Source organism: Haliotis rufescens, unplaced genomic scaffold, assembly GCF_023055435.1.
Source record: "Haliotis rufescens isolate VD_foot unplaced genomic scaffold, xgHalRufe1.0.p SCAF_3, whole genome shotgun sequence".
Taxonomy (NCBI): Eukaryota; Metazoa; Mollusca; class Gastropoda; order Lepetellida; family Haliotidae; genus Haliotis; species Haliotis rufescens.
This window is the reverse complement of record NW_025964001.1, coordinates 23,623,860-23,649,239: the sequence shown is the minus strand read 5'-3', so window position 1 is coordinate 23,649,239 and position 25,380 is coordinate 23,623,860. Positions and strand designations below refer to the sequence as shown.

General features: G+C 39.1%; 3 protein-coding genes across 3 annotated transcripts in view; 1 reads left to right on the top strand and 2 right to left on the bottom strand.

The window, feature by feature from the left end:
• The window catches only part of LOC124120309 (ribosome quality control complex subunit NEMF-like), a 38,712-nt gene extending 33,012 nt beyond the window's left edge, over nucleotides 1-5,700 (bottom strand). Inside the window, exons 1-3 of the mRNA XM_048403936.1 lie at nucleotides 5,535-5,700; nucleotides 2,570-2,638; nucleotides 1,156-1,258 (exon numbers count right to left, since the gene is read on the bottom strand). Of these exons, the coding sequence (XP_048259893.1) occupies nucleotides 1,156-1,258; nucleotides 2,570-2,638; nucleotides 5,535-5,590 (228 nt within the window). The 5' untranslated portion in view covers nucleotides 5,591-5,700. The remainder of the gene's footprint in view (nucleotides 1-1,155; nucleotides 1,259-2,569; nucleotides 2,639-5,534) is intronic.
• A 110-nt stretch (nucleotides 5,701-5,810) lies between these two features.
• On the top strand, nucleotides 5,811-11,147 carry LOC124120312 (kelch-like protein 12). Its single transcript, XM_046483111.2, has 2 exons — nucleotides 5,811-6,201; nucleotides 6,802-11,147. Exon 2 carries the CDS (start codon nucleotides 6,807-6,809, stop codon nucleotides 8,595-8,597), a length of 1,791 nt encoding a protein of 596 aa, XP_046339067.2. The 5' UTR covers nucleotides 5,811-6,201; nucleotides 6,802-6,806; the 3' UTR covers nucleotides 8,598-11,147.
• A 2,023-nt stretch (nucleotides 11,148-13,170) lies between these two features.
• LOC124120324 (delta(3,5)-Delta(2,4)-dienoyl-CoA isomerase, mitochondrial-like) lies at nucleotides 13,171-23,800 on the bottom strand. Its single transcript, XM_046483124.2, has 8 exons — nucleotides 23,717-23,800; nucleotides 22,934-23,096; nucleotides 22,202-22,290; nucleotides 20,938-21,062; nucleotides 18,609-18,722; nucleotides 17,070-17,212; nucleotides 16,336-16,486; nucleotides 13,171-14,242 (listed from the first exon to the last, which is right to left on the bottom strand). The coding sequence occupies exons 2-8, from the start codon at nucleotides 23,053-23,055 to the stop codon at nucleotides 14,147-14,149; spliced, it is 840 nt and encodes a 279-aa protein (XP_046339080.2). The 5' UTR covers nucleotides 23,056-23,096; nucleotides 23,717-23,800; the 3' UTR covers nucleotides 13,171-14,146.
• Nucleotides 23,801-25,380: the final 1,580 nt, after the last annotated feature.

The following is a 25,380-nucleotide window of genomic DNA, read 5'->3' as shown; positions in this document are numbered from 1 at the left end:
CAGAAGTCATGTCATCTTTCTTATCACTATCCCATATGCTAAGTCAACACGAAATTTCTCCTGTTAGTCTGAAATCAACAACTATCAAAATGAATCTTCTGAACGCGAGTTCTGCCTTGAGCTACATTCAAAACGGCAGCCTCATCCCCATTGTGAATATTGGTCCTGTTATACATTGTTATAGTTTGACAACAAATCACCTCTAAAAAGCCATTATATCAGTTGTAACTTCTTCTGCACTTTATTCAGTATTTGTAGGCCACAGGCCTTTTTGTACAGACAAAATACAATGTAGGTGCAAACAATATAAGATATAATACATTTCTTTGCTTTTTTAACATAATTGCATATTATAAATGTTAGAGTATTTGTGTTCTTACAGCATTGGCATAAAACAAGTACTTTGCTGTATTCATATTTATAATAGGGTCTTGTGATGACAGCAGTGAGTGAGTGAGTGAGTTGGGTTTAACGCCACTTTTAACAGTATTCCAGTTATATCACGGCGTGTCAGCTTTGATGTGGGAGGAAAGCAGGTCTTAGACTTTACCACTTCTGTGAAACCCACAAGCACGGGTATGGTGCTGACAAACCTAGAAACATAATTGGGGCGAACCGGGATTCGAAACCCACAATTATAGGTTTCTGGCGTGCCCAAGGGACGCAACTCTGCACAGCGAATCGTGGCGCCTTAGACGACTGGGCCACCCGTGCCCCTTGACAGCAGTGAATTAAACTTCAGTTGTAACTATATTAGCATGAGTTGGGAAACTCTAATTTGGGAATTTGTACTGATTGGTTGTTGGATATGTGTGTTGTGGGATGGTAAATATCCTGTGTTAACCTGTTTATTTCCCCAAGGCTCGCTGAATACAATGTTTATTCCTAATACAGGATATTTACCATCTCAGATAACACTAGCGTGATAACCTCTGTTTACAAATGTATTTCGTATTGGGAACTAATAAAATCCTACCTGCAGTCTCAAGTATCTCAACATGTATATTTTCACTATTTCTCTGGTTCTAATGACATCTTTTCACTGCATGTATCTTACTATTCCAAGTTTTGGGATGCAACATGTAATACAGTTCAATGCAATAATGACATCATGCCTGATTAGTAGTCATCATCATCATCATAATAATCCCTTACCTTCATGGAGAAGCCGGACGGAGCTGGGTTTTTTGGCCAGTCAAACTCAGTACTGTGAAGGCGTATTCCTGATTCCAGCAAAATGACCACTTTTTTATCAGGTCTGGAAATAGAACAGATTTGAAAACTGATTATACTGTACAATAGTGAGAGTGAGTAGGGTTTAATGCCGCTTGGACCAGTAATTCAGTACTTCTGTGTGTCAGCTTCATGTGTGAGGAAAGCACGAGGTGATACAGGTCTCAGACATTTGTGAAAAAGCCACGAGCACTGGGACGGTGCTGACAAACCTAGCAACAGAATCAAGGTGCATGATACAATCTTAGGATTTTGGCAAGTCCCAATATATCCCAATATAGATCTTGATTATCAATCAGATTATCTTGACTACATGTTGACCAGGTGCCGCCCTTTTGTTTGAAGCAAATGCAAATGATATGAAAGGAGAGACATAGGAGGGACATAACTCGTAATAGCCACTGGTCATGCTACGATCGAGCCCAGAAATTCCAGCGTAGTTCGGCAAAACTGGACTTTCATAGTCAGTTAATTCCCTTGCCTCAGGGAGATGATGATATAGCAGTGGTCTTAATCACTGGGACCCACTTGGATACATGTGAAGCCCATTTCTGGTGTCTCCTGCTGTGATATTGCTGGAATATTGCTGAGAGTGGTGTAAAACCATACTCAATCACCCACTTAACCACTTGGCCGGGTTACAGAAAGCATTCATCGTGTTCTTCATTGCACGACTGCTAAGTGTATGCTGTATTGGAGTTCTCGTAGCACTAAGTAGGCTTTGTGAACAGGGCACCTGTCCTGTAAATCATTGAGTCTGGACCAAGTAAACCATTAACTGACAGCATGAGCAAGAATTGATTGTAGTATGACCTGAGGGGTATAAAACTACACAATCAAACATCGTAACCATCCAATCCTCACTTTTGCATGCTGTATTGGAGTTGACGGGGTCTATCTCGACCATCATACTGATATACTGTATTCGACATAATAAGAGCCCCGCTCTAATAAGCGTCCACGGCGTCATTTGCAAAGATATTGGCTAGTAACAATCCCGATTAGCACCCCTTCCGATTGATCGATGTACACAAGACTTATTTATTCGTGTATAATACGCACTCGTGTGTTATATGCACCCTTAATTATGGGCAATTAAATTCTGAAAAAAAACAGTATCTATCTGTCGTACATAAACATTTCAGCTTGTCAGCATAAACCATGAAATTTATCTTTCAACATGTTCAACTCTGTTTTTTCTCTCACCAAAATATTGTTCTTTTGAGAGACCCTTATTTCTAATTTTGAGAGCGCCCTAGGCGCTTATTACGTCGAATACGGTATATAATATCAATGATCAAGAACCACATCATGTTTAAGCCTCAGTCATACTTACTTTGCCAGCCTGATGAGGTAGGTCTTGTTGTCTATATCATAGATATTGACCACACGCATGCCAAGGAACCTGTAAACATACACAAAACAATCATGTTGTAATCCCGATACAGATAAATTGTTTGATAGGCATTACTTAGAAGTTGACAGATGACAAGGTGGACACAATTTTATGGATAACAACTTCCTTAATACTGTAAAGGTGAAACATCCCGCCCCATCAACACCAGAATCAAAGAGCACAAAACCTCAACCATTAAATCAGTCATCTCAGACCATATCGGCAACTGTCCTAATCACAACATCAACTGGGACAACGTCCAAATCCTCTCCAACAACCTCCTTGATTTCAGTAAAGGAAAACTAACAGAAGCAGTCCACATTCGCCGCCACAAGCCATGCACTTCTAGCAATGTACCAGATTGCAGAACTCTATCCAACATTTGAAAGTTACAGGGTCCTTGTTGTAACCATGATGTTAAAGGTTTAGGTGGCCCCTAGGAAATGTAGATCTAAATACTATAAGAGCAAACACTGACAAGATCAAGGACCCCAGGAACCCCATGTTTTAAAAAGCTACTGTGGTCTTGGTAAAAAGAAGGGAAATCAAATGATTTTTATAAAAGCTTTGATTTTACATTACAGCACTGAATGTATGTTAAAATATTTTAATTTTTTAAACAAAAATCCACATTTGGAGCAAAATAGAGGGAGTTTTGTTCTCTCAAATGTGCCTGCCATGGGCACTTAGTTAAACATGTTAAACATTCTTGTTAACGGGCAAATAAAGTCAACAGAGCAATTTTGCAGATTTTAATACTTTAGGACATACTTAATCACAAATGCTTGACCAAAATTATGTTTGAAAAACAGAAATAACGTAAAATAGACGATAAACAACGAGGGGCGAAATCGTGCGAAAACGAAAACATTCTGCCACTGTGGGGGTTACCCTTTCTGAAGGTTAAAACAGGTAACTTGTATTTGATGCGGAGCGCAATTCAACGACCGGGGTGCCCAGTCTGCATGGTGGTTTATTGGGGGTCTCCCAACTCGACCAGCACCTATTGCTGTAGGTACAATTTCATCTGATTGGGGCGATTGGTAAGACAAGAGGGGATTAAGGGGGGTATGTCACAGATGACACAACTAATGGGAACACATCTCAAATATAATGAAATAATTAGTGAACAAAATTCACATGCACTGAGCGACAAGTTTAAAAATATATGTCAATGCATGACTGAACATATTAATCATTTATTACGATTTGGGTAATAAAAGTAATTACAAACAAGAAACCGTATTCCACTGTGGCATATGTGCAGGTTGATATACAGTTTATTACCACTTCTAAGAGGGGTCGGCACTTGGCTTTTGCGGATACAAGTTCATGATTAAGACCAGACTTCAAACCTCCATTCGTTGGAGATATTTCCCATCGAGTATGCCCGACCACCATTAACACCAAAGATGACTTTGTCACCAAGCACAATAATAAGTCACTGAGCAGTGGGTCGACGTCAACATATCATATTGAGGGGCAGCATCCAAATCTGTACAATTTCATTGAGATACTGCAGCTTGAGTTGGATAATACTGTGATCCTATCCAGTTAGTTTGATGCCAACCAAGAAGAAGAAAAAGAAGTTTAGAAACCTAGACAATGCCCGTTAATGCCTAGTTAACGATTATCACAATGCTGTTTCACTCTTAGTTGGACCATGAATTATGTAAATTAGAGATGTGAAGGAAAAACCTATCAATTGTGTGTTTTAACATGTTTAAAGTCCCAAATCATTATCTATGTGTTACAAGCATCCGCCGGTCCCGTAAATTGTCGCAATTGTCATATTGATATACAGTGAATTGTCACTAAGTTGAAACCTTATAACTTTTTTGTAGATACTTTCCTTTGGTCCCGGTGTTCTAACCATATAATTATCATTATGTTGTGTCTGATAAGTAGAATTCTTTAAACAGATTAAATTTAAACATGAAATACAGACTGTAAACTGTTAAAGCTCATGACTATTATTTTAGTTATTATTTGTGTCCCATATCATGGGATATACACATGTGTGTAACAGTACATAAAGAATGTGAGGTAGATGATTCAATAATGGCAATCAAGTAGTGATTGGTAAACTACAAAACCTGTTAGTGTTAAGTATAGGTTTTTTTCCAGGTCCATTCATTTTCTACTCATCAGGGTTACATTGTACCATATCACATGTAAATTATAAAAACTCAGAATTATTTTGTGATGTTCACATAATCACCATATCCTAATTGGACATTCTGGACAGATATATAGTATACTGGTATGACAACAAAGTCCAGTCAGTACATGCTTGGTGAACATTACAAATGTTAATAAACATCTATAAGATCAGATCCAAAGATCAGATCAAATTCCATGAATGATGGAGGGGTGGGGTGTGTTGGGGTGGGGTGCTGTGTCAATGTATATGAAAACATAGTTACTGAATAATTCGGAACCAATGATTCAATCAGTGCATTTGCTATGATAAATATGAACCTTAGTGATGAATGTTAGTGGTTCAAGTGTAAATGGAAGGAGTAACAAAAGAAGTATCCCTGGAACATGAAGTTGGTGGTATCTCATTAAACCTACACCATTCATATCATTCAAATACATTCATGTGTAATCTGATCGAGATTCTATGTTGATTTTACAACGTGTACAATATGTTTTAGGATTTTGATATATAGATATATTTTGCCCAGGAACATATTGTGTTGTCAGTCATTGTTGTTGTGTTTTTCTATATGTAATTAATTTTCATCATAAAAAGTACATCCTCTCAGTAAATGTCGCAATTTAGATATTTGTTGTGTATACAGTCATGTTCAAAACACTCATCGTCATACAGTAAGATACACATTTTACAAAAATAGCCATGACCCGTTTCGGAGAAAAGTTTAGAATAGAAATAGTTTACCTGTGAAGTTCCTTGACCACTGCGCTAATATCGACTGTGCTAAATCTACTCTTCATTTTGTACACTGTTTTATCTTATTCCTTAAGTTGTACGTTATAGTCCGTCAATTCATCACATGTTACTACATAACCGAAGGTAAGACATTGAGGTTACGAACTTCCGGGGTAAATGACGTTTGGGTAATAATGTAAGAACGTATTTCATTGGTCAAAACGAAAATATCACCCAATGAAAGTTTACTTAACAAAACATGGTTCAACCATCACGCCGATAACTTCCGGGTGGAAAAGTGCGTCTGCTACGGGAATGTTGGTATGTGCTGTAAATAAATACTGCATATCGTCACTACTCTTTCGACATGAAATTGGGTCACCGTGTCACCTTCAATTCTATATGTTTGTCACGTGTATTGTGCGTGCACTGATATACCGTACTAACTAATCTGGAAGGCCTCCTGCAAATATACCCATGCTGACTGTTGTGTTGAGACATTTTCTCGTTGAATTTGTCTTCGGAAACACACCATCACGTACCCACAGTCTATCACGAGCTTGACTTTTGTCATTGTGATATTGCCGTGGTATTGGTACAACAACAACAACTGATATAAACTTGACTTGTGTGAGAATCGGCTTGGACTTGTGAAGTTGAACAGGAATTCTGGAAGGTAACCAACAATATTGCCTTTGAGTGGTAATGGGTTTTTTTTAATTCCGTTTATACCTACTTAATTACTTCCCCACATGGGTACCCCGTTTGTGATACTGCTGCAATATTGCTAAAAGCGGCGTAAACCCAGACAGCACTCATCCACTTATGTAACTATTAACAACGTTACGTAAGGAATGTGTGTCAGTGTCATTTGATTGGACATTTTAGACGTGAATGAGGATAATCAAGCTTTCTGGTTAAAATTCCAAACAGTAAACAACTGAGCATTAGATTCTCTGTGCAAAGCATGCCCCCCCCCCCCCCCCCCCCCCACCCCTTGTGTGTAGTGTGCTGCACAGCAAGTGTCAATATTCTGCTGGTTATGAATGGATAAACTTATATGATATATATATTATTTGTTGTAAACATGATAATTTGGCACTGGAATATAAAAAGTGAGTTCATATGACAAAACATTTGTGTTGTTTGTAAAATATTCTCATCATATTCATAGCTTCATATCATCTGAGCATCGCTGATTTACCAGTTTACATAATAAAGCAATCATCTTAGGATGTTTGAGAAAATAGATGTGGAATATTTTATGTCATTTCAGGTAAAATGGATGAGGATAATACACAACCACCTACCTCCCTCTTTGACAGCTACCGTACTGAAGTATTCAGCTATCATGGAATGGAAAACTATAGCCTAGCATGGAACCACTTTGAAAAGTGTCGCCAACTTGGACAGTTTACTGATATTATCATTCGAGTAGAGGGAAAAGAGTTTCCATGCCACAAGATCCTTCTCGATTCTTGCTGCCCATATTTCAGTGCATACTTCTCCTTCTCAAACACAGAACAGCAAAACACTGTTTGTCTGAAGGGAGTTTCTTTAAGTAGTTTCACAAAACTGATCGACTTCATTTACACAGCTACATTGACAGTATCTGCAGATGAAGTGATAGATCTATTAGAATGTGCAGATTTCCTCCAGCTGAGGGACCTTGTTCATGCATGTAGTGGTTTTCTTCTTCAGCATATCAACTATGATACCTGTCTAAAAATATTTCAACTAGCTGAGGCTCATCTATTGCCAGACCTTAAAGAAGCAGCATGGGAATATATTCAAACCCATTTCAAAGATGTTGCACAAAGTGAGTCCTTCCTCCACACTCCAAAAGATCTCCTCAACAGAATAGTCACAAGCAGAACTCTGAAGGTGGATTCTGAAATGATAGTTTTGAAATCCATAATAAACTGGGTCATATTTAGACAGAATGACAGAAAGAGAGACTTGTGTGATTTGATTTCTCCTCTTGGACTCAGTCAGACAGATGTTGATACTGCTGATGTTTTGTCGATGTGTGGCAAAGAAATGTACGACCAGCTGATGAACTGTACTGGTGTTACCAGGATTTCCAGATATGAGCAGGTGATGGTTGTTGTGAGTCGGGACACAAATTCAAGTCAATACAGCACCAATGATGTCTTCTTCTACAACCCCGAAACCAGTAGATGGCACACGATGACCTCATTTCCATTTGAGAAACGACATCATTTTGGAGTGGCTTTGCGGAACAACAAACTCTACCTTACTGGAGGGGTAACCACTGAGGTGCCTCTTTATGACAAACAGAAGCAAATATTCTCCGAGGCATGGGAGTATGATGTCTTGGCAGACACATGGAGACAGGTACAGTCAATGAATGGCGTGAGATACAACCATAGCAGTGCAACACTTCAAGACTTAGTCTATATTGTAGGTGGGCGGGGCAACAGGAAGATCACAGTCAGACCTGATGGAGAAGTATACAACGCAGCCACAGACCAGTGGACCAGTCTCCCTGCTATCAAAGAAGTTCAGGGAATTGGAAATGCAGCTCTGACTCCTCTCGATGGCAAGCTGTACCTGCTGGGTGGAATGCATAGCTCTGTTGCAGCAGGGAGAAGGGATGTGTCGTTTGACTCCTACAAAGGTGCTCAGTACTATAACCCATTAGACAATGAATGGCATGATCTTGCAATACTGTCTTCCCAGATTGATGCCGAGGACTTGCGTCTCAGCAGAACAGACTGTGTAGCAGTCGATGGATTTTTGCTTCTCATCAATGACCAACCGGGCAAGAGATTAAAAGTTTACAATCCTGTAACAAACAGATTAAGCGATTTCATCCTGTCCCATGGCTATCACAAATTTGGTGGATGTCACATATTCAGAGATGAGTTGGTGATATCAGGTGGACTTGAGGACAAATTCCGTGCCCATGACATGGTACATTGCTTGGATCTGAATGGGCCTCCATCAGACTGGAAAATGTTAAGTCCTCTACCAGTGTCATTGTCTCACCACACATGTCTCAATGTGTATGTGGATCTCAAGGCCCTGAATGATCGAGACAATTCATGAGTACATCAACCGTTGTGTGTCTTTAACATCAAACCCTAAGTTACTTTGTTATACCTCATACATGTATATTAAAGAGTGAAATCTAGTTTACAAGAAAAGTTTAGAAGATTGACAGGATTTAGGCACAAATAAACACAGACTGTGTGAATTGAAAGTATTCAAGTTCTTGTGATCCTTCACTACTCCAGTAATTGGGCTTGCTAGAATTTGGAAAATATAGATGTTGAATTAAACATGGGAGGCCTAACGACATGCCTTAAGCTATCTGTTTTTCTAAGGATTTTATTTTATCTTATTTGGTTTACAGAGCCGCCGACCCCAATAATCAGGAATATAGAAAAAAAGTCCAGTTTGAAGCTTTTTGTTATTGACACTGATCATGATAATCACACGTATGACTACAAATTCATCAATTATGTCCCTGTCTGACTGAGACAAGTGGTAATTGGTCGGTGATCCATAATTGTTAGCTCAAATAGTATTCATAGCTTCACTTGTACTCCAGAACATAAGTCTGTAAACCATTAAGTTAAAAAAAGAAAGGCCTTTGTTTCATTTGTATAATTTGGTTATTGAAGAGATCCCAGGTGGTATTTTATAGAGTTATTATACTTGATGATGCCAATGATGACAGTTACTTAAACAGAGTTGTATATTTCACTCACAAGAAAGTCAAGGGGTCCTAACCCTAATATTAAAAGTTAGAAATAGAGCCTTAAGTCACTGTAGCTCACCTAACTTATGGTTATTACATTTGCACAAAGTTTAAAACCTATGCCTTGTGATTAAGAATAAGATTTTGAACTTTTCGTAACACACACACAGTTTCAAATTTGTTGGTGTGGTTGTCTGTGGATGAATTCATGGGTGAAACGGTCACTTATTTAATTAGTGTTTTTCTGTCAGCATTAGCATTTTTATTAGACTGATTTAATCTGTTGGTGTGTTAGTTCAATTAGTTATCTGGGAGATTGTAGAAGTGTGTATCTGAATATTTATTACCCATTTGATATTCAGTTCAGATCATTTTGTTGTAGGGATATTGTCATGTTTCTTCACCTGAATACTAAGCACATTGGTATATGGTTTCTACATGGGAAAATAGGTGTTATTTGAGGATAATAGAGGTTTATTCCTCAGGAATGAAGGGTCACTTATTTTGTTTATTGGTTAAATCATTGTAATCAAATATGATTTTCTTCACATGCCAGGACAACACTACACAAACCCAACATCAACTAGCATTAGTTCATGCAATCAACCATTGTCTGTTTATGGGCCTATGGCCTTCTTACTGAATAAACTGTCTGTCTGTCTGCCTAACATCAACTTCATTACCAGGCCTTCTGCCAGCACTTAATTTAGCATATTATTCATACACAAAACAATTGGAATGTTTTTTTGAAAGAGAGAGAGAGGGAATGTAAATAAAAACGAAACCAAGACTATTATTTGGTTTAGCCTTAATTGTGTTTTTTTCGAATTAAAATGTGTATGTCTTTTATGGTCAGTTTTAGGAAACTCACATAAAGAAGTTTGATGATAGGCATGTAAGAGTAATACCCTGACTTTCAAGGTGTATGAGCCCATACACCTATTCTACAGTTTCATCTTGAGACGTGAAAGGACTAAGTTGAGGAGTCTTAATGAACGAAATAGTTGGCCAATACCCAGTGGAAACTATGATTTGAACTTATGCCCAGATCAGGGTGACTAACCATTTATTTACCTTTTCCATTTACAGAAGTAACAAGACATTATAGATTTAAAACCAAAACATTCTTGTTCCTCCACTCAGCCCCGGTGCCAGAGTGGTCATATTTACTTTTAGTGACTTGACAAATGACAATCAAAAGGGTTGGAGTTGGTATCACAAGTGGTAGAGTTTACAATTGCTGTCAACTTTGATTTTAATTCATGGGTGGAGGAAATCGTCAGGTAAACAGAGCTGTGTGTTCGGCCAATACACCTACGGATAAATATAAGAAACAATGGCAACAAGACATGGGATACATGATCAGGGATAATTCTTGGGTGGGGTCTTGTTCTTTTAGCCCCTAATTTGAAAAAAGGCCCATATTTTCAAATACAATGGGGCATTTAACATTGCGCTGTATGGGCATACCTCTAGAATATATTACATTTTCACATAAAGGGCCCATGTCAGAAAATTCCTAGTGTCATCCCTGTATGACTACAGAGACGATGGATATATCCAATAATGTTAATACTTGATTCATAAATAATTACATTGCATGTTCTTTGACAGCATTGAATTAGGTGTTGTGAACCTTTGTCTGAATTGTGTGAAAGCCTGTTACCCATCCTTGAATACAAGTCATTTGACACAGGGCAGTCTTATAATCTGGATATACATGATCATGATGATATTAGGGATAATGAATATATATATTTGTGTTTTTTGTAACTTGAGTATTATTTCATTTTTGAGCATTATCAAAATAATTGTTTGATTTATCACATACCTTTGGGGTTTTATACACATACAAAATGAGAAGGGATGCAAATAAAATGTACTATGAATCCATTGGATGAGAATTTTGTTGTTTTATTTGAATTATTGTTTGTTTGTTTGTTTGTTTGTTTGTTTGTTGTTTAACACCGCACTCAGCAATATTCCAGCTATATGACGGCGGTCTGTAAATAATTGAGTCTGGACCAGACATTCCAGTGATTGACATCATGAGCCTCAATCCACACAATTGGGATACGATGACATGCATCAACCAAGTCAGCGAGCCTGACCACCCGATCCCAATAGTCACCTCTTATGACAAGCATAGTCGCCTTTTAAGGCTCAGAAACAGATAGATCCAGATACATCCCCGTTCTTCCTTATGATGATATTACATGTATCAGCAATCTTAATATGCTGCAGAGGTGTCAATGTTTAACATGGATAAATGACATTACAAAAAGTGTCCTGAACATTCAGATCAAATGTGCTGAAGAATTTCTTGTCAAACAACCCACCCATGTGTAGCATGTAATAATCAAATCTGGACCAGACAAACCAGTGATACATGGATGAGCAATGCTTCATGCTGTTCATGTATATCAGTCAAGTCACTTACCATGACGGCCTGGTGCATATAGTCAGCCGTGACAAGCATTGGATGTTATATCCTAACCCAGAATCCCCACTGGGGGCTTTTCTGCTGAAAATAAGTATGCGTGTGTAAGTCCTACCGAACTCAGCTTTGAGAAGTGTTCCAGTTACTGGTGCCATGTCGACTTAGTGTGGGAGGAGGGAAAGCCCAAATTGTACTTTTGTGTAACCCATGAGCAAGGTATGGTACCAAGAAACCAAGGATCATAGTTAGTTGATGGGATTCAAACAACTCAGAGGATCAAGGAATTACTAAGGGATGCAACTCTGCACAGCAACTCGGACAACTAGGCTACCAGAGCCTCCTTGCTGAAACAAGACCGCAATCTTCAAACGCACTTTTTTTCAATTTTTAGCCTGAATGTTTAGCCTCTTAGTGCCACGAAGAATCTGGGAAACCAGGCTTTATGACGATTGCATGCTGGCCAGGCTGAATGAATGGTTGCCAATGCTTTTAATGTCCACCTAAGAACCATCTACAGATTACAACAATGAAACCTGGTCACTAACAGCACGCAGTCGTTTCTCTGATTCATGGCGCTAGTATCGATACAAGAATATTGGATCCACGTATTGAGGTGACGTTTATCAGAGAAGGTACATTGAAACCCAATCTCATTAAAATCAGATCTTAGTTCTCGCTAACGCTAGACAAAGATCTGAGGACATCCCATTACGGGTCACGTCAGCACGACCTTTCATCCAACCAATCAGAATGTTGCTTACCAGATCCTGAAAGTGACAGTCGGAATGTGTCTTCTAATCATGCAACCTCGAAATATTTAACACGAGGTATTCCGAACGAAAGTTACAGGTTTTATGGTTATATCCATACAATCTAGGCCATCCATAAGCCATTCCAGAATGTTGTTTTGGTCAGTTTTAACTTTTTTAATCGAGAATACGCCAAAACATGTTTCGAAGCATAGTCGCCCGTTTGAAAATAGTGCCGTAAAGCTCGAGATAGCTGCCTTCTGATTGGCATATGTCGATTTCTTGTCAGTCATTTCATTGGTCGGTCAAAGTTCGTGAAAGGTCGTTCTGACGTGACCCGTAATAGGATGTCCTCAGATCTTTGGTTAGCGGTAGCGAAAACTAAGATCTGATTTTAATGAGATTGAAGGAAACCGCGAGCGAATTCAGGACTCTGTACCATGGTCAATTGTTAAGCTGCATTTTGGCAAACCATTATATCAATATTTGTGTTACTTTTTGGCCGTTAACATTAAATTTTGATACAGACTATTGTCAAAAACGAGATACCACCCAAAAATGCAGTGATATTTCAATGGAAAATTTTCAAGAATTTTTTTCATAAAGTGATGTTTCTTTTGTGGTTCAGTATATTAAAAAACAATGACCTTAAGAACCCCACCATACTCTGGACCTCTCTGAGAATGTACTAATACAGCTATAGAATAGTAAGAAGTACACAACAAAATATTGCAAAAAATAATTTATTCACATTTATATTTAACATTTCCAAAACACTGACAAGAATATCTGGATATAAATATGATAAATGTTTAAAAACTTTTGTATGGTCACATAATAGCGGGTGAGTAATGCATTTTACAGGATATGTCAGAGTTATGCTGACTAATATTTATGCAATCAAATACAACAACAGCTTCTTCAAATCAACAAGTCAGCCTCAGTGAATTGCTGCAGATGCTGTGGCACAAACACCACAGAGGGTCAGTTTTCTTCAACTTGGGTTTGTTTTGTCTGTTGTTTAATGTCTCACTCAGCAATATTGCAGCTATATGATGGCGGTCTGTAAATAAGAGTCTGGACCAGACAATCCAGTGATTGACATCATGAGCATCGATCCACGCAACTGGCCTACAATGACTTGCACCAAACAAGTCAAAGAGCCTGACCACCCGATCCCGTTAGTCACCTCTTACGACAAGCATAGTTGCCTTTTACGGCAAGCATGGGTTGCTGAAGACCTATTCGACACAATATCTTCACAGGTCTCTTCAAGTTGGGAACACACGTTTCAAGCAATCTTCAGCTTTATGATAAAGTATGAGCTTAACACATTTCACTGATGGAAAGAGAATCTAGGGCTTGGGGATGAACACACGATCCCCTGGGCTGCCCTACAAGCATGTTTATATTTTCCAACAACTGGGGATGTAATCAAGATTTGAGGGTAGGAACCTCAAGTAAAATACAAATAACAACTAGTCCACAGCTCATTTCTGACTTGTGGTTTATGTTTGATACAACATGATTTGGGGAGAAATCCCCTTGCTCCAGGTTTTTACTCGTCTCCGGACAAACAAACGAGTGACCGTGCCTATCCCTGAATAAAAGTTCATGGTCCACTGATTATACGAGCCCAGAATCCCTGATGTTTCTGCACCTTTATTGTAGTGTCAATTATGAGGTCAATTTCTTGATCAACAGATCAAAGTTTGGAGAAAGTTGGGGTTTGTTTCTGCATTGCTGCCATGGCTGATTTGATTCCATCTTCACTCTGAAGCATGCCTTGGTTCCATACACGCTGAAAAACAATCAAACAATCAAACCGTTTCTTTATTTGCAGTGATTTACAGTCTTTGGGGTGCTGGTCAATTACTTGTAACTTTGACTAAAATGTATAAATGACCTTTCATTTCTACTACCATGGATCCCTGGCCTCATTTTTTCTTTTCCAAATTACTGGGTCACCTTATCTATAAATATCATACCAACCTGAAGCTCTGAATTAGTATTTCCATCTAAGCCCGAGGACATATTTATATTGTGTAGCTTCTACAACACACACTTGACACAGAGAAAGCAAATGTAGTGCCAATAAAAAACCTCCATTAATCTGTCTGAAATTTTAACACCTACCACCCACGACTTAACCATACATCCATTTTGGTTATATGGGAAATTGTGTTGGATATGGCTTCTCGCCAACACTCAGAAATCTGTGTAGTTAGGATATCACCACAATACTGACAATGGTTGTGTAGAACTTGATCTGACTCTAAACATTTACATCTACAATATATATGAGTGAGCATGCTTTTCAACCTGTTAGGAATATTTCAGCAGTATCACTGGACAGTACAGCAATAATGCATCATGGGATTCTGACATTGTACCGATGTGGCGAATAAAACAAACTGTTTGGTGCAAGATGAGATTTCAGTTTGACCCTTGGTAACTAATGTTCAGCTTAATTCTTTACTATTTGGCTGCAATTGTTATATGATCAAAAATCAAAAACTATCTTAACCCTTAGTAGGATGCTTCTCTCACACCTGTACACTATTATGTTTCCTTAGGCCTATCTGAATTTTACAAATTTGAAAATTAAACGATAAATTGTATATAATCAAATACAAATCCTATCTCACACTGCATTTCTCCTCCTCTTCGATCCTGGTGTAAAAATGTCCTTGAACAAAGTTTCCAGTGTAAAAACACCTCACCCAAACACATCCCATATATCACCATACACTGGGTCATGCATCACTGCAATCGTATGTGATGCAATTCTTTTTCTGGCTGGTGTATCTGTGACGCGAGGATGGTTGGGTGGACGTTTAACATGTGAGATAGGATGAGTATATCAATATACAATGTACTGTAAAGTTTTCCCATTTCTAAACTTATCCTATCTCACACTATGCATTGATCCCAAGGTTGGATGGTGGGGCACAGATACTAGAGACATTTCGGATGTAGAATTTTTCTATGAAATCACTACAGCATTCCTCGTACAAACAGGTGGGGACAATTCCACAGACTATAAAGCAGGCTTGCTGGCCGAATGCGAAAGGACTGTAGAAAGAAATTGCTTCAGCGCACATGCAGAGAGTGTGGTCATCATCGCGGCAGATAGATCATCAGTCAGGAATGAGTCCAATTGAAAAAGAAGTGACGATCGACAACGAGCTTTGGTTTACTGGAAGATGAAGGTCCATGCTCCAAGTCCTTCACTGAAGCCTCGGAATGACTATCGAACAATCTCTTCTGGCACTTCGGGAGGTTAGTTTTTGAGTCATGTTCCATAAGATGGCAGCAGAGGTTACATCGTTTCTTGAGGGGACATATGCCTCTACAGTCACAACACACGGCATGTAGGTCAAATGGGGAGAATAACTGATTGCAATTGTTGAAAATAGGGCGAGATGGTTCCATGTTATTCCTAGCAGTTGTAGTAAAAAAGAAAAATTATGTCTAACCTAAAAAAAACCCATATGTATTCTCTGTTCAATGAACGTCCGTTGTACCAGGCAATAAGAAAGCGAATGAGGGTGCAGGGAATGTCAGGTGATCTGATTGTAAGGGGTTGCATCGTACAGGGTGCATTCACATGGGATTGCATGACCCATGGTTTACAGTGGTGACTTTGGTGATACAATGTATATGGAGGTGTTGGGGTGAGGGGTTTCTTTAGAAGCCGGAAACTTTGTTCTACAACGTTTCCACATCAGGATCGAAGAACAAGGAGAAATGCATAGTGTGTGATGCAAAAAATTTCAATAACATCTGCAAAATTTACCTATTTCTAAAACCAATCATCAACAGACTTTCCTAAAAGCTAACAAGATGGATGACAGGGCATGTAACTGACTCCATAAGTTCCCTATTACTTACGATGTGTTCCAGGCCTTCTGTCACTCCATGATCCCGGGAATACACCAGGCTGACCTTGGAACCCTGTACAGCTATGGGACTCTTGCTTGCAATAAGCACGGCCAAATCAAGGGCACCTTCCACCATCACTTTCTTATTGGGGAATATGCGACTGCAAAACAGACCACTATTTGTTAGTACCTTGACCTGGAGGAGATTACTGTACGAAAACTATTTGGGATAGAAAGGATCTGTAAAACAAAAGCTAGCGAGTGAGTCGCGTTAAATGCTGAATTGAGCAGTGTTAGAGTTAGAGCACCACGTGTCAGGAAAGCCTGACGTGGCAAATCTTGGATTACAGGATCATGTGTAAGGGAGAGAGTATGGTTTTATGTCAGGTTAGCAATATGCCAGCAATAACATGGTGGAGAACATCAAAATTGCTTTTACACATTGAACCCATGTGGGGAATCAAACCCAGGCTCTCAGAATGACAAGCGAACACTTTAACCATGTGGCTACCCCATTGCCCCCATAGTATTACAACACACACATGCATGCACATCTCTATATAACTCAAATTTAATACTGTAGATCAATCTAACTACGTTAACAGTTAATGACTGTCCTTCAGGTAAATACACAAAGACAATGTATCGGTCTCAAACATGGCATTGATTACAACATCAAAGCCAAGACATGAAGTGGAGATGTGACTGTGGCACACAATCCCCGTTTGAGAGGTACTTGCTGACCTGACATAGCCAATGGCAAGAGCTTCATCAGCATAGAACTTCCTGGCAGTGTAGACCAGTTCCCTCACCAGACTGTCATTGCCCACCACCTTGGGGAACCTTTGCAGCGTTCCGACATCTGCCGCCAGGCCAATATCCACCTCCTGGACAAAGTGATGGACTGTTTTAACACTTCATTTCAATAAATATTCAGAGAAAATCAATATTAACCTGGCTTCATACATGTACCACAAATAAATTCACCCAAAACATATTCCCCTTTAACATATTCAAACCCCGACTGGAAGCAGTCTGCTTCCAAAACAACATGTCTCTTTTTCATATTTATACTTGAGGAAAACATCATCACTCGTCCTTTGTATGCACCAAATGCATTGCAAACTTCTAGATTACGTTTTGGAAACTTGTTTCAAATTTCATATTTGAGATAGTTCAGAGTTTAGCATCAGACTGTTCAGTCTAATTCAATATGCATTTTAAATTACACTAGCACTTAAACATGTTGAAAACAGAAAAGCAGAGAGGGCCTGTGTAAATTTAGGCTGTCATCCATTGTCTCATGAAAAGAGTGGAGGGAGAAATTTCATTTTATATTTGTTATTTCTTTCTAAGAAAAAATATGATGACTGAGTTGGTAAGCTTGACACATACTGTAAAACGTGAAATTAATGCGTCTCCAAAAGAAACAACCGCTGGCCCCTAGCCAAAAATGTGACTCAATATGAATGCGACACCCCCCTCCTCTCAAGCATCAGTGGATTTATATCTAAACAAAATGTCCTCTGTCCGGTTTACAGGAGAGTCCTCACCTTAATCCAACCTTACATTAATCCAATCACACACCAAATAGCACCGCTTATTAGCGCTGAGTAGAGTAGAGCTAAAACAATACGTGCGCGCTGGCTCGTGTCGGCCTTTGATGCAGTCGCAAAGAGCAAAGACACCGTGTTGGGTGACGTCTGTCTGGACTTGCAGGTGTGATCAGTGATGACATGAGTGAGTAGAACGCTTGTCTTGACTCCAGCAGTGACAATTCACAGGATGTAATTAGTGTTTGAATGATATTGTTTATATACTTGTAACAAGTGCTGCTCAATAAACAGTGAAGTGGAATACAGAGTTGTTTGTTTTCAGCGTATGTCTAAGTTGGTATTTCTGCTATCAAATTGTCTTATTGTTGATATAAATACGATGTTTAAAAATGCGAGCAAAGACCAGTCACATTTTTCGCATTTAATTCACACTCGCGTTAATACCAAGATTTACAGTATTTACTCAAACTCTGTCGGACAGAATCAATTCACAAAAAAAGATGAAGAGTGTATTAAAGGAAGGAGGGCAGGTATGATAATCTAATGAGTATCCTGTTGTATACTGGTCTATATATCAAGCCATTAAACCATGCAAAAATAGTTGATAAATTGTAAATATTGCAAAATATAAATTCCAAACTTTAAGGATTGTAAAAAATAGAAAATTACACGAAAATTTTGATTTTTGACTTCCTTATTGCATAAGATAGAGACCATTTCTCCTTGCCTTAATCTGAAACCATGCATCGCTGGTGCAGTACCGTACATCACAGGCAGAGGACATGTCAATGCCCCCACCCACACAGGCGCTGTGCATAGCTGCAATCACTGGCTTGGTGCACTGCAACACAAGATAACTTTGATCCAGAGGATACACATGGTGGAAAGAAATTTTGTAGCATACCTATTGATGCTAGTAACCTATGCTGTCATAAAGTGCACATGTGTAATCCAGAAGGTAAAACAAATTGTAATTTGCATGTGGTACCTTCAGAATCAGGAATGAGAATTTGGCACATTTCAGTTTAAAAATTTATGTAACATAAGTAGTAGAACACAAACATGATGAAAACAAAACTTGTGATATATTTTCACAACAATGAGTGAGTGAGTGGGTTTGGTTTTACGCAACTTTTAGCAATATTCCAGCAATATAACGGTGGGGGACACCAGAAATGGGCTTCATACATTGTACCAATGTTGGGAATCGAACTCGGGTCTTCAGCGTGATGTGGGAACGCTTTAACCACTAGGCTACCCAACCTCCCCTGCAAAACAATGACTTCCTGCAACATTTGTTATTGTTTGAAAGGAACAGGGGGTATAAGTTGACACAGTCATAGTGGTATACATGATACTGTTGACATTGATATAACTACAGTGATAAAGTTATGAATAATTTTTCAGAATTAATCTCTTCAAAATATTAACTACATTGTTGTAATATTAATTTATACTGAACGAGATCAGTGGTGACATGCAGATATAGTTACAATTGAAACCCAAAACGTGAGTGCGTTTTGTTTTTTAACCATGAACCCAACTTCTCCATGAGAGATACCACTCTAATGTTATTATGTATACTCCTGTAGCCTGACATGTCAATTACTCACGCTGTCCAAAATTGCTAATACCTCCCTAGATGGAAACTGGGTCAACGTTTCCCACTAAGTGATATGTAATAGACCTGTCCCTGCCCCTCTCAACAGGCAGACGTCGCTGCACGGATATGGGTAAACGTTTCCCGCATAGCTATATGCTGTAGGCCTGTCTCCAGACCTCCTGACAGACAGACGTCACTGCACAGATATGGGTAAACGTTTCCCCCATAACCATATGCTGTAAGCCTGTCTCCAGCCTTCCTGACAGACAGACGTCACTGCACAGATATGGGTAAACGTTTCCCCCATAACCATATGCTGTAAGCCTGTCTCCAGCCTTCCTGACAGACAGACGTCACTGCACAGATATGGGTAAACGTTTCCCCCATAACCATATGCTGTAAGCCTGTCTCCAGCCTTCCTGACAGACAGACGTCACTGCATGGATATGGGTAAACGTTTCCCGCATAGCCATATGCTGTAAGCCTGTCTCCAGCCTTCCTGACAGACAGACGTCACTGCATGGATATGGGTAAACGTTTCCCGCATAGCCATATGCTGTAAGCCTGTCTCCAGCCTTCCTGACAGACAGACGTCACTGCATGGATATGGGTAAACGTTTCCCGCATAGCTATATGCTGTAGGCCTGTCTCCAGCCTTCCTGACAGACAGACGTCACTGCATGGATATGGGTAAACGTTTCCCGCATAGCCATATGCTGTAAGCCTGTCTCCAGCCTTCCTGACAGACAGACGTCACTGCATGGATATGGGTAAACGTTTCCCGCATAGCTATATGCTGTAGGCCTGTCTCCAGCCCTCCTGACAGACAGACGTCACTGCATGGATATGGGTAAACGTTTCCCGCATAGCCATATGCTGTAGGCCTGTCTCCAGCCTTCCTGACAGACAGACGTCACTGCATGGATATGGGTAAACGTTTCCCGCATAGCTATATGCTGTAGGCCTGTCTCCAGTCCTCCTGACAGACAGACGTCACTGCATGGATATGGGTAAACGTTTCCCGCATAGCCATCTGCTGTAGGCCTGTCTCCAGCCCTCCTGACAGACAGACGTCACTGCATGGATATGGGTAAACGTTTCCCGCATAGCTATATGCTGTAGGCCTGTCTCCAGTCCTCCTGACAGACAGACGTCACTGCATGGATATGGGTAAACGTTTCCCGCATAGCCATATGCTGTAGGCCTGTCTCCAGTCCTCTTGACAGACAGACGTCACTGCACGGATATGGGTAATCGTTTTTTGCCATGCAGTAACAGCATAGGAGGAGTCTCTACATGACGTTTGCAACAAAAATGCCTCTCAGTTGTCAAAAAACAAAATTTCTATTGACTCTGATATATAATTCATATGGGAGTCACCAGGCTATGAAAGGTACAAGGAATGTCTGACATTGAGCATGTTGGTGGGTACGGCCAAGACTGGGTAACATACCCTCTCAATAACAGTGAAGGATTCCTGCATAGCCTTGATGGCCTGGCGCACCTTGAAGGCCTTCCTGCCCACCTCAGCATCAGACTGCACCCCATCCATGCTAGCAAAGTCTCCCAGGTCCAGACCTGCAGCCACAAGGCAAGAAACAGTAGAAGTCTCATGGCCTCAGAAAACAGGATTTTCGTTTTCTTCTTCCTTCTTTTTGGTAACTAATACTTTATTATTGAGTCCCTGCTACAAATAAGACCAGGCACCTAGGGACTCTTTTCTTATTTGTTGGTATAAATAATTTTTTTCAAAACCTTTGGTCACTGCTCAAAAATAAAAATAAAAATTGACATAGGGTTGGACATGTGTTGGTAGGCATGGTAGGATGAGAACAAAAATAATCTCTATCTATTGAAATGTGACAGGATTTTTTTACATTTTTATATAATTTACATGGGAAGAAATACACACATTGTTTGGATTACTGATGGAGTGATGAATAGTATATGAGCATACAAGTTTATCCCAGTCAGGGGGGAAACAATTGTGATTATATATTCATAAGCATGATCCTCAGTCTCAGTGCTAACTTACCAAACATTAAACTACACATTCCTGATTTGTCAGTCAGTGGATCCATAAACTAAGTAAGAAAAAACGCAACACTCAATGACAAATTCTGTTCAGTTCTCCTGTAAGAATATCTCATATCCTTCCTTCATGTGCATGGGCTTTGGGGTGGTTAATATTATTTTTGCTGCAGTCAGCAATATTCCAGCAATAAACCTCAGCCTGTAAATTTTCAAATTTGGCACAAGCAAACCAGTGGTTGATAGTATGAACATCGATCCAGAATGTTTGGGTCCCTGGACACACAATCCACCATAAAATGTAACAGGGATCCCCACAGGGCAAGTGTATTACTGACCAGTTTGTCACAACACAGTTATGATCATACTGAGAAGCAAAACAACTATGGAATTATTGAAACTAATGAAATAAAAGCATGTAGGTAAGATTTATGTAATATTATGTTCTGATGTGAAATCCAATCAACATATCAGCCCTTGTCAGCTGTTCTTCACTCAAACACTAAACTTTTATTCAAATAAGGCAATTCTTATCTATAATAAGCTTAAGGTACTACACATACTCATATGCTGCTGGTACAGTGGTCACCCTGGGACCCACAGTTCTCATGCCTGAGACCCCCAAGATTTATTACCAAGAGTCCCCAGGACTAGCAAAGGGACCTCCCTGCAAACTGATGTCCCACCTGCAGTGAAGATCTTCCCGGCGCCGGTCAGCACAACAGCACGGCACTCACTGTCCCGATCTAGGTAGTTGAAGCACTCGACCATCTCTCTGTAGGAAACAATCTCCATCTACAGTGTCAGTAATTGTTAAACAATGTTCAAAATTAGGCATTAAAGTAAAAGGGACTTTGTTATACCATAATGCTTATAATCAAATATTAAGATGGTCCCTTAAGTCAAACGACAAATTATATTAAGTATTTCAGGCCTCATGGCCCATAGTTCTAAATACAATGAAACTAATAGTAATGTGTGCAACAACATTGCTTCTTGTTTAAGCCTTTCAATGCTTTTAACATTTTGCAAAGATAATAACTGACAGAATGTTCCTTTTGTTGGATAGACATAATAGTATCTGTCAATATACATGTGTACTGTTTGTGTGTATAACTGCACATGAAGGACAAACAAGAAGTAAGTGAGATTCATTATATGAGATGCAAATAGTTTTCAAAAGTAAAATACAGATAGAATGCTGTGTTTGAGTAAATGTGTTTTTTAAACAATAAATAATAATTCTTAATGAAACCTTTGACAGATGTAACATTTCTGTGTTGAACTATGACAGATACTCGAGCTTGAATAATATGAACAAAGATGTGTTGTAAAAAAAGATGTTGCAATCCGACGCAGAAACTAACTAACAGAAAACATACATATGTGCAGTAAATGAGCAATAAGAACAACAGTACCTCCAGAAAGCTTGATTCATGGCATTCCGCTTCTCAGGTCTGTTCAGCTCGACCTGAACCACCATGTCCCGCGGTCTGGTGACGTTCAGAGTCTCGAACTTGGGAGTCTGTGCACTACACATGGCGCGACCAATGTACTGTTGCTGGCTTCTACTTTTTGTTCCTATGGACATACATCGAATATCTCTCTCTCTCTCTCTCTCTCTCTCTCTCTCTCTCTCTCTCTCTCTCTCTCTCTCTCTCTATATATATATATATATATATATGTAGGCAAAATTTGCAAATATTGTTTAAATATTACGATATGGCATAGGCTGATATTACCGGACACTCCTGACTCCTTTTTTTATAAATATATATGTAGCTGTACGAATGTTGTTGTTTTTTTAAAACAAATATCAGCCAGAAGAGAATTACTAGTCAAATAGGAAGGGTCAGCCTAATTTATTACTGATATAATATTATAAGTACAAAAACAAATCCCATGCATGAAGGTATAACACAGGTAAGTTAAATGTAGCCGTGTTATGCAGACCGAGAGTTTTGCCGAGTGTGACTAGGAGGGATACATGGACTTTGACCACTAAAACAGACTAGGTTCCGACATTGCCAACTTCTGAACTGGGCTAGCTAACCAGCAAATACTGTAGCTCATCGCTGTACGTACCACATTTTTCCATTTTACATTGAATGTACATAAACAATATATATTTATACATAAATCAATTAATCTATATAGAAAAACAGCATTAGCATATATAAACCAATTTAATTGTTTCATACCAGTGACGAACGATTTCCAAACTGTGTTTGCAAACAACCCAGTTCATTCGCTGACATTAGAGTTATCCGCCCTTGAAAAAATTCGTCTGCTCTGTGAAATGATTGGTCGAAAACAAAGGGACCAGTTCAAAAGGAGGGAGAGAGAGACAAATGCCTCCCTCGATTTTTTATAGCAAACACTTTTCCTTGTGAAAGTTAACTTGAAATAAGAAATGAAGAATCTTATTTGCCCTCCCTGTCAAAAAAAAGTTAACTACGGCCTTGAGTCATTGCTTGTGGAGTAATTTGTTATTTTGAGGGTTGTCAAACAGTTTTACCTTGCACCGTTGCTGAAGCAGTAGTACTTGAAACGGGCAAATATTACGGAAATTGTTAGATGGAACCATGGCATCAAACAGCAAATGTCGATGGTGCTGCTAAATAAATGTGAGTGGGAAATTGACTGCGTCAGCACGACGTAAGCATAGGTAAAGTGTTTCATTCTTTTCAACTGTTTCTGGATCCGCCTGTCTGGTGTTTTTGTTAGTACATTTGATACTGAATTAAATATACTTCGTGAACCAGTATGCATTGTTTAGCATGAGTTCTGATTGCAGTTACAGTACATGTATTAATATGTTCATGAGTGGTAATTGATTTCATAAGCATGATTTGCAATGACAACTTATTAGCAGAGAGCCAGGAGGGGGTCCGACAGTCAAAACAAGGGTTTGAGGGTTGTCAAACAGTTTTATATTGCAGCGTTGCTAAAGAAGTAGCACAGGAAACGGCGAAATATTACGGAAATTGTAGGATGAAACAATGACATCAAGCAGCAAATGACGACGGTGTTGCTAAAAAGTTGTGAGAAGTCAGTGACAAATTGACTAAATTAGCTCGACCCTAAAAAATGCAATAATTGCTCATCAGCTTGCATGGACTCTAATATAATTTATATATATGTGTCTGTCTGTATACAGTAAGTAAAATGTTTCAATGTTACTTTTTATGTAAGAATTTTAAAATGAATACATCTTAGGTTTATGTTAGTACATATGATACTGATTTAAACAATCCCCCGTGAAAACAGATATGGAAGACCCTGCACCTCGACTAAATAGGGTGTAGGTATAATTGTTTCCATGATCTGTCTGCCTGAACCGACCATAGTGATGCAGATGAACAGTTCTAGAGTACTGTGTAATAATTATGTTTCCGGTGAACATTTGACTGGAATGGATAGACAATTCCTTTTCCAATACAATGGAACATTTGACTGGAATGGATAGAAAATTCCTTTTGCCAGGTTAGTCTTGATGCAACTGACTCTGTTATTAAGCATGAATAATTTAAGAACTTTCATTGACGATGCTGTCTCGTTTTACAAGACTAGCGTTACTCTACTATAAAATATGTATCGTATATGATTTGTGTTTGCTTTTGTCCTGATATACGATTAACAAGTTTTCTAGTTACCAACTACAACTTGTGTGACATTCTTTATGCATTATTACACACACGTGTATATCCCATGATATGGGACACAGATAAGAACTAAAATAATAGTCATGAGGTTTGCGATCTATAATTAATATTTAAATTTAATGACAACTCAACAACAACAAAAATGCATCATGCACACATTGCTCTAACTTAGAATGCCAATGAAAACATCTGACATCTTG

What these genes read in the sequence shown, in the direction of transcription:
- LOC124120312 (XM_046483111.2), top strand. Translation starts at nt 6,807, where the DNA reads ATGGATGAGGATAATACACAACCACCTACCTCCCTCTTTGACAGCTAC.
- LOC124120324 (XM_046483124.2), bottom strand. Translation starts at nt 23,055, where the DNA reads ATGTGTAGTGCACAGACTCCCAAGTTCGAGACTCTGAACGTCACCAGA. An exon ending in CCTTCACTGTTATTGAGAGG is followed by an intron (nt 18,723 to 20,937) that starts GTATGTTACCCA and finishes CTTGTGTTGCAG; the next exon opens with TGCACCAAGCCAGTGATTGC. An exon ending in CAGAAGGCCTGGAACACATC is followed by an intron (nt 14,243 to 16,335) that starts GTAAGTAATAGG and finishes ATTGTTTTTCAG; the next exon opens with CGTGTATGGAACCAAGGCAT.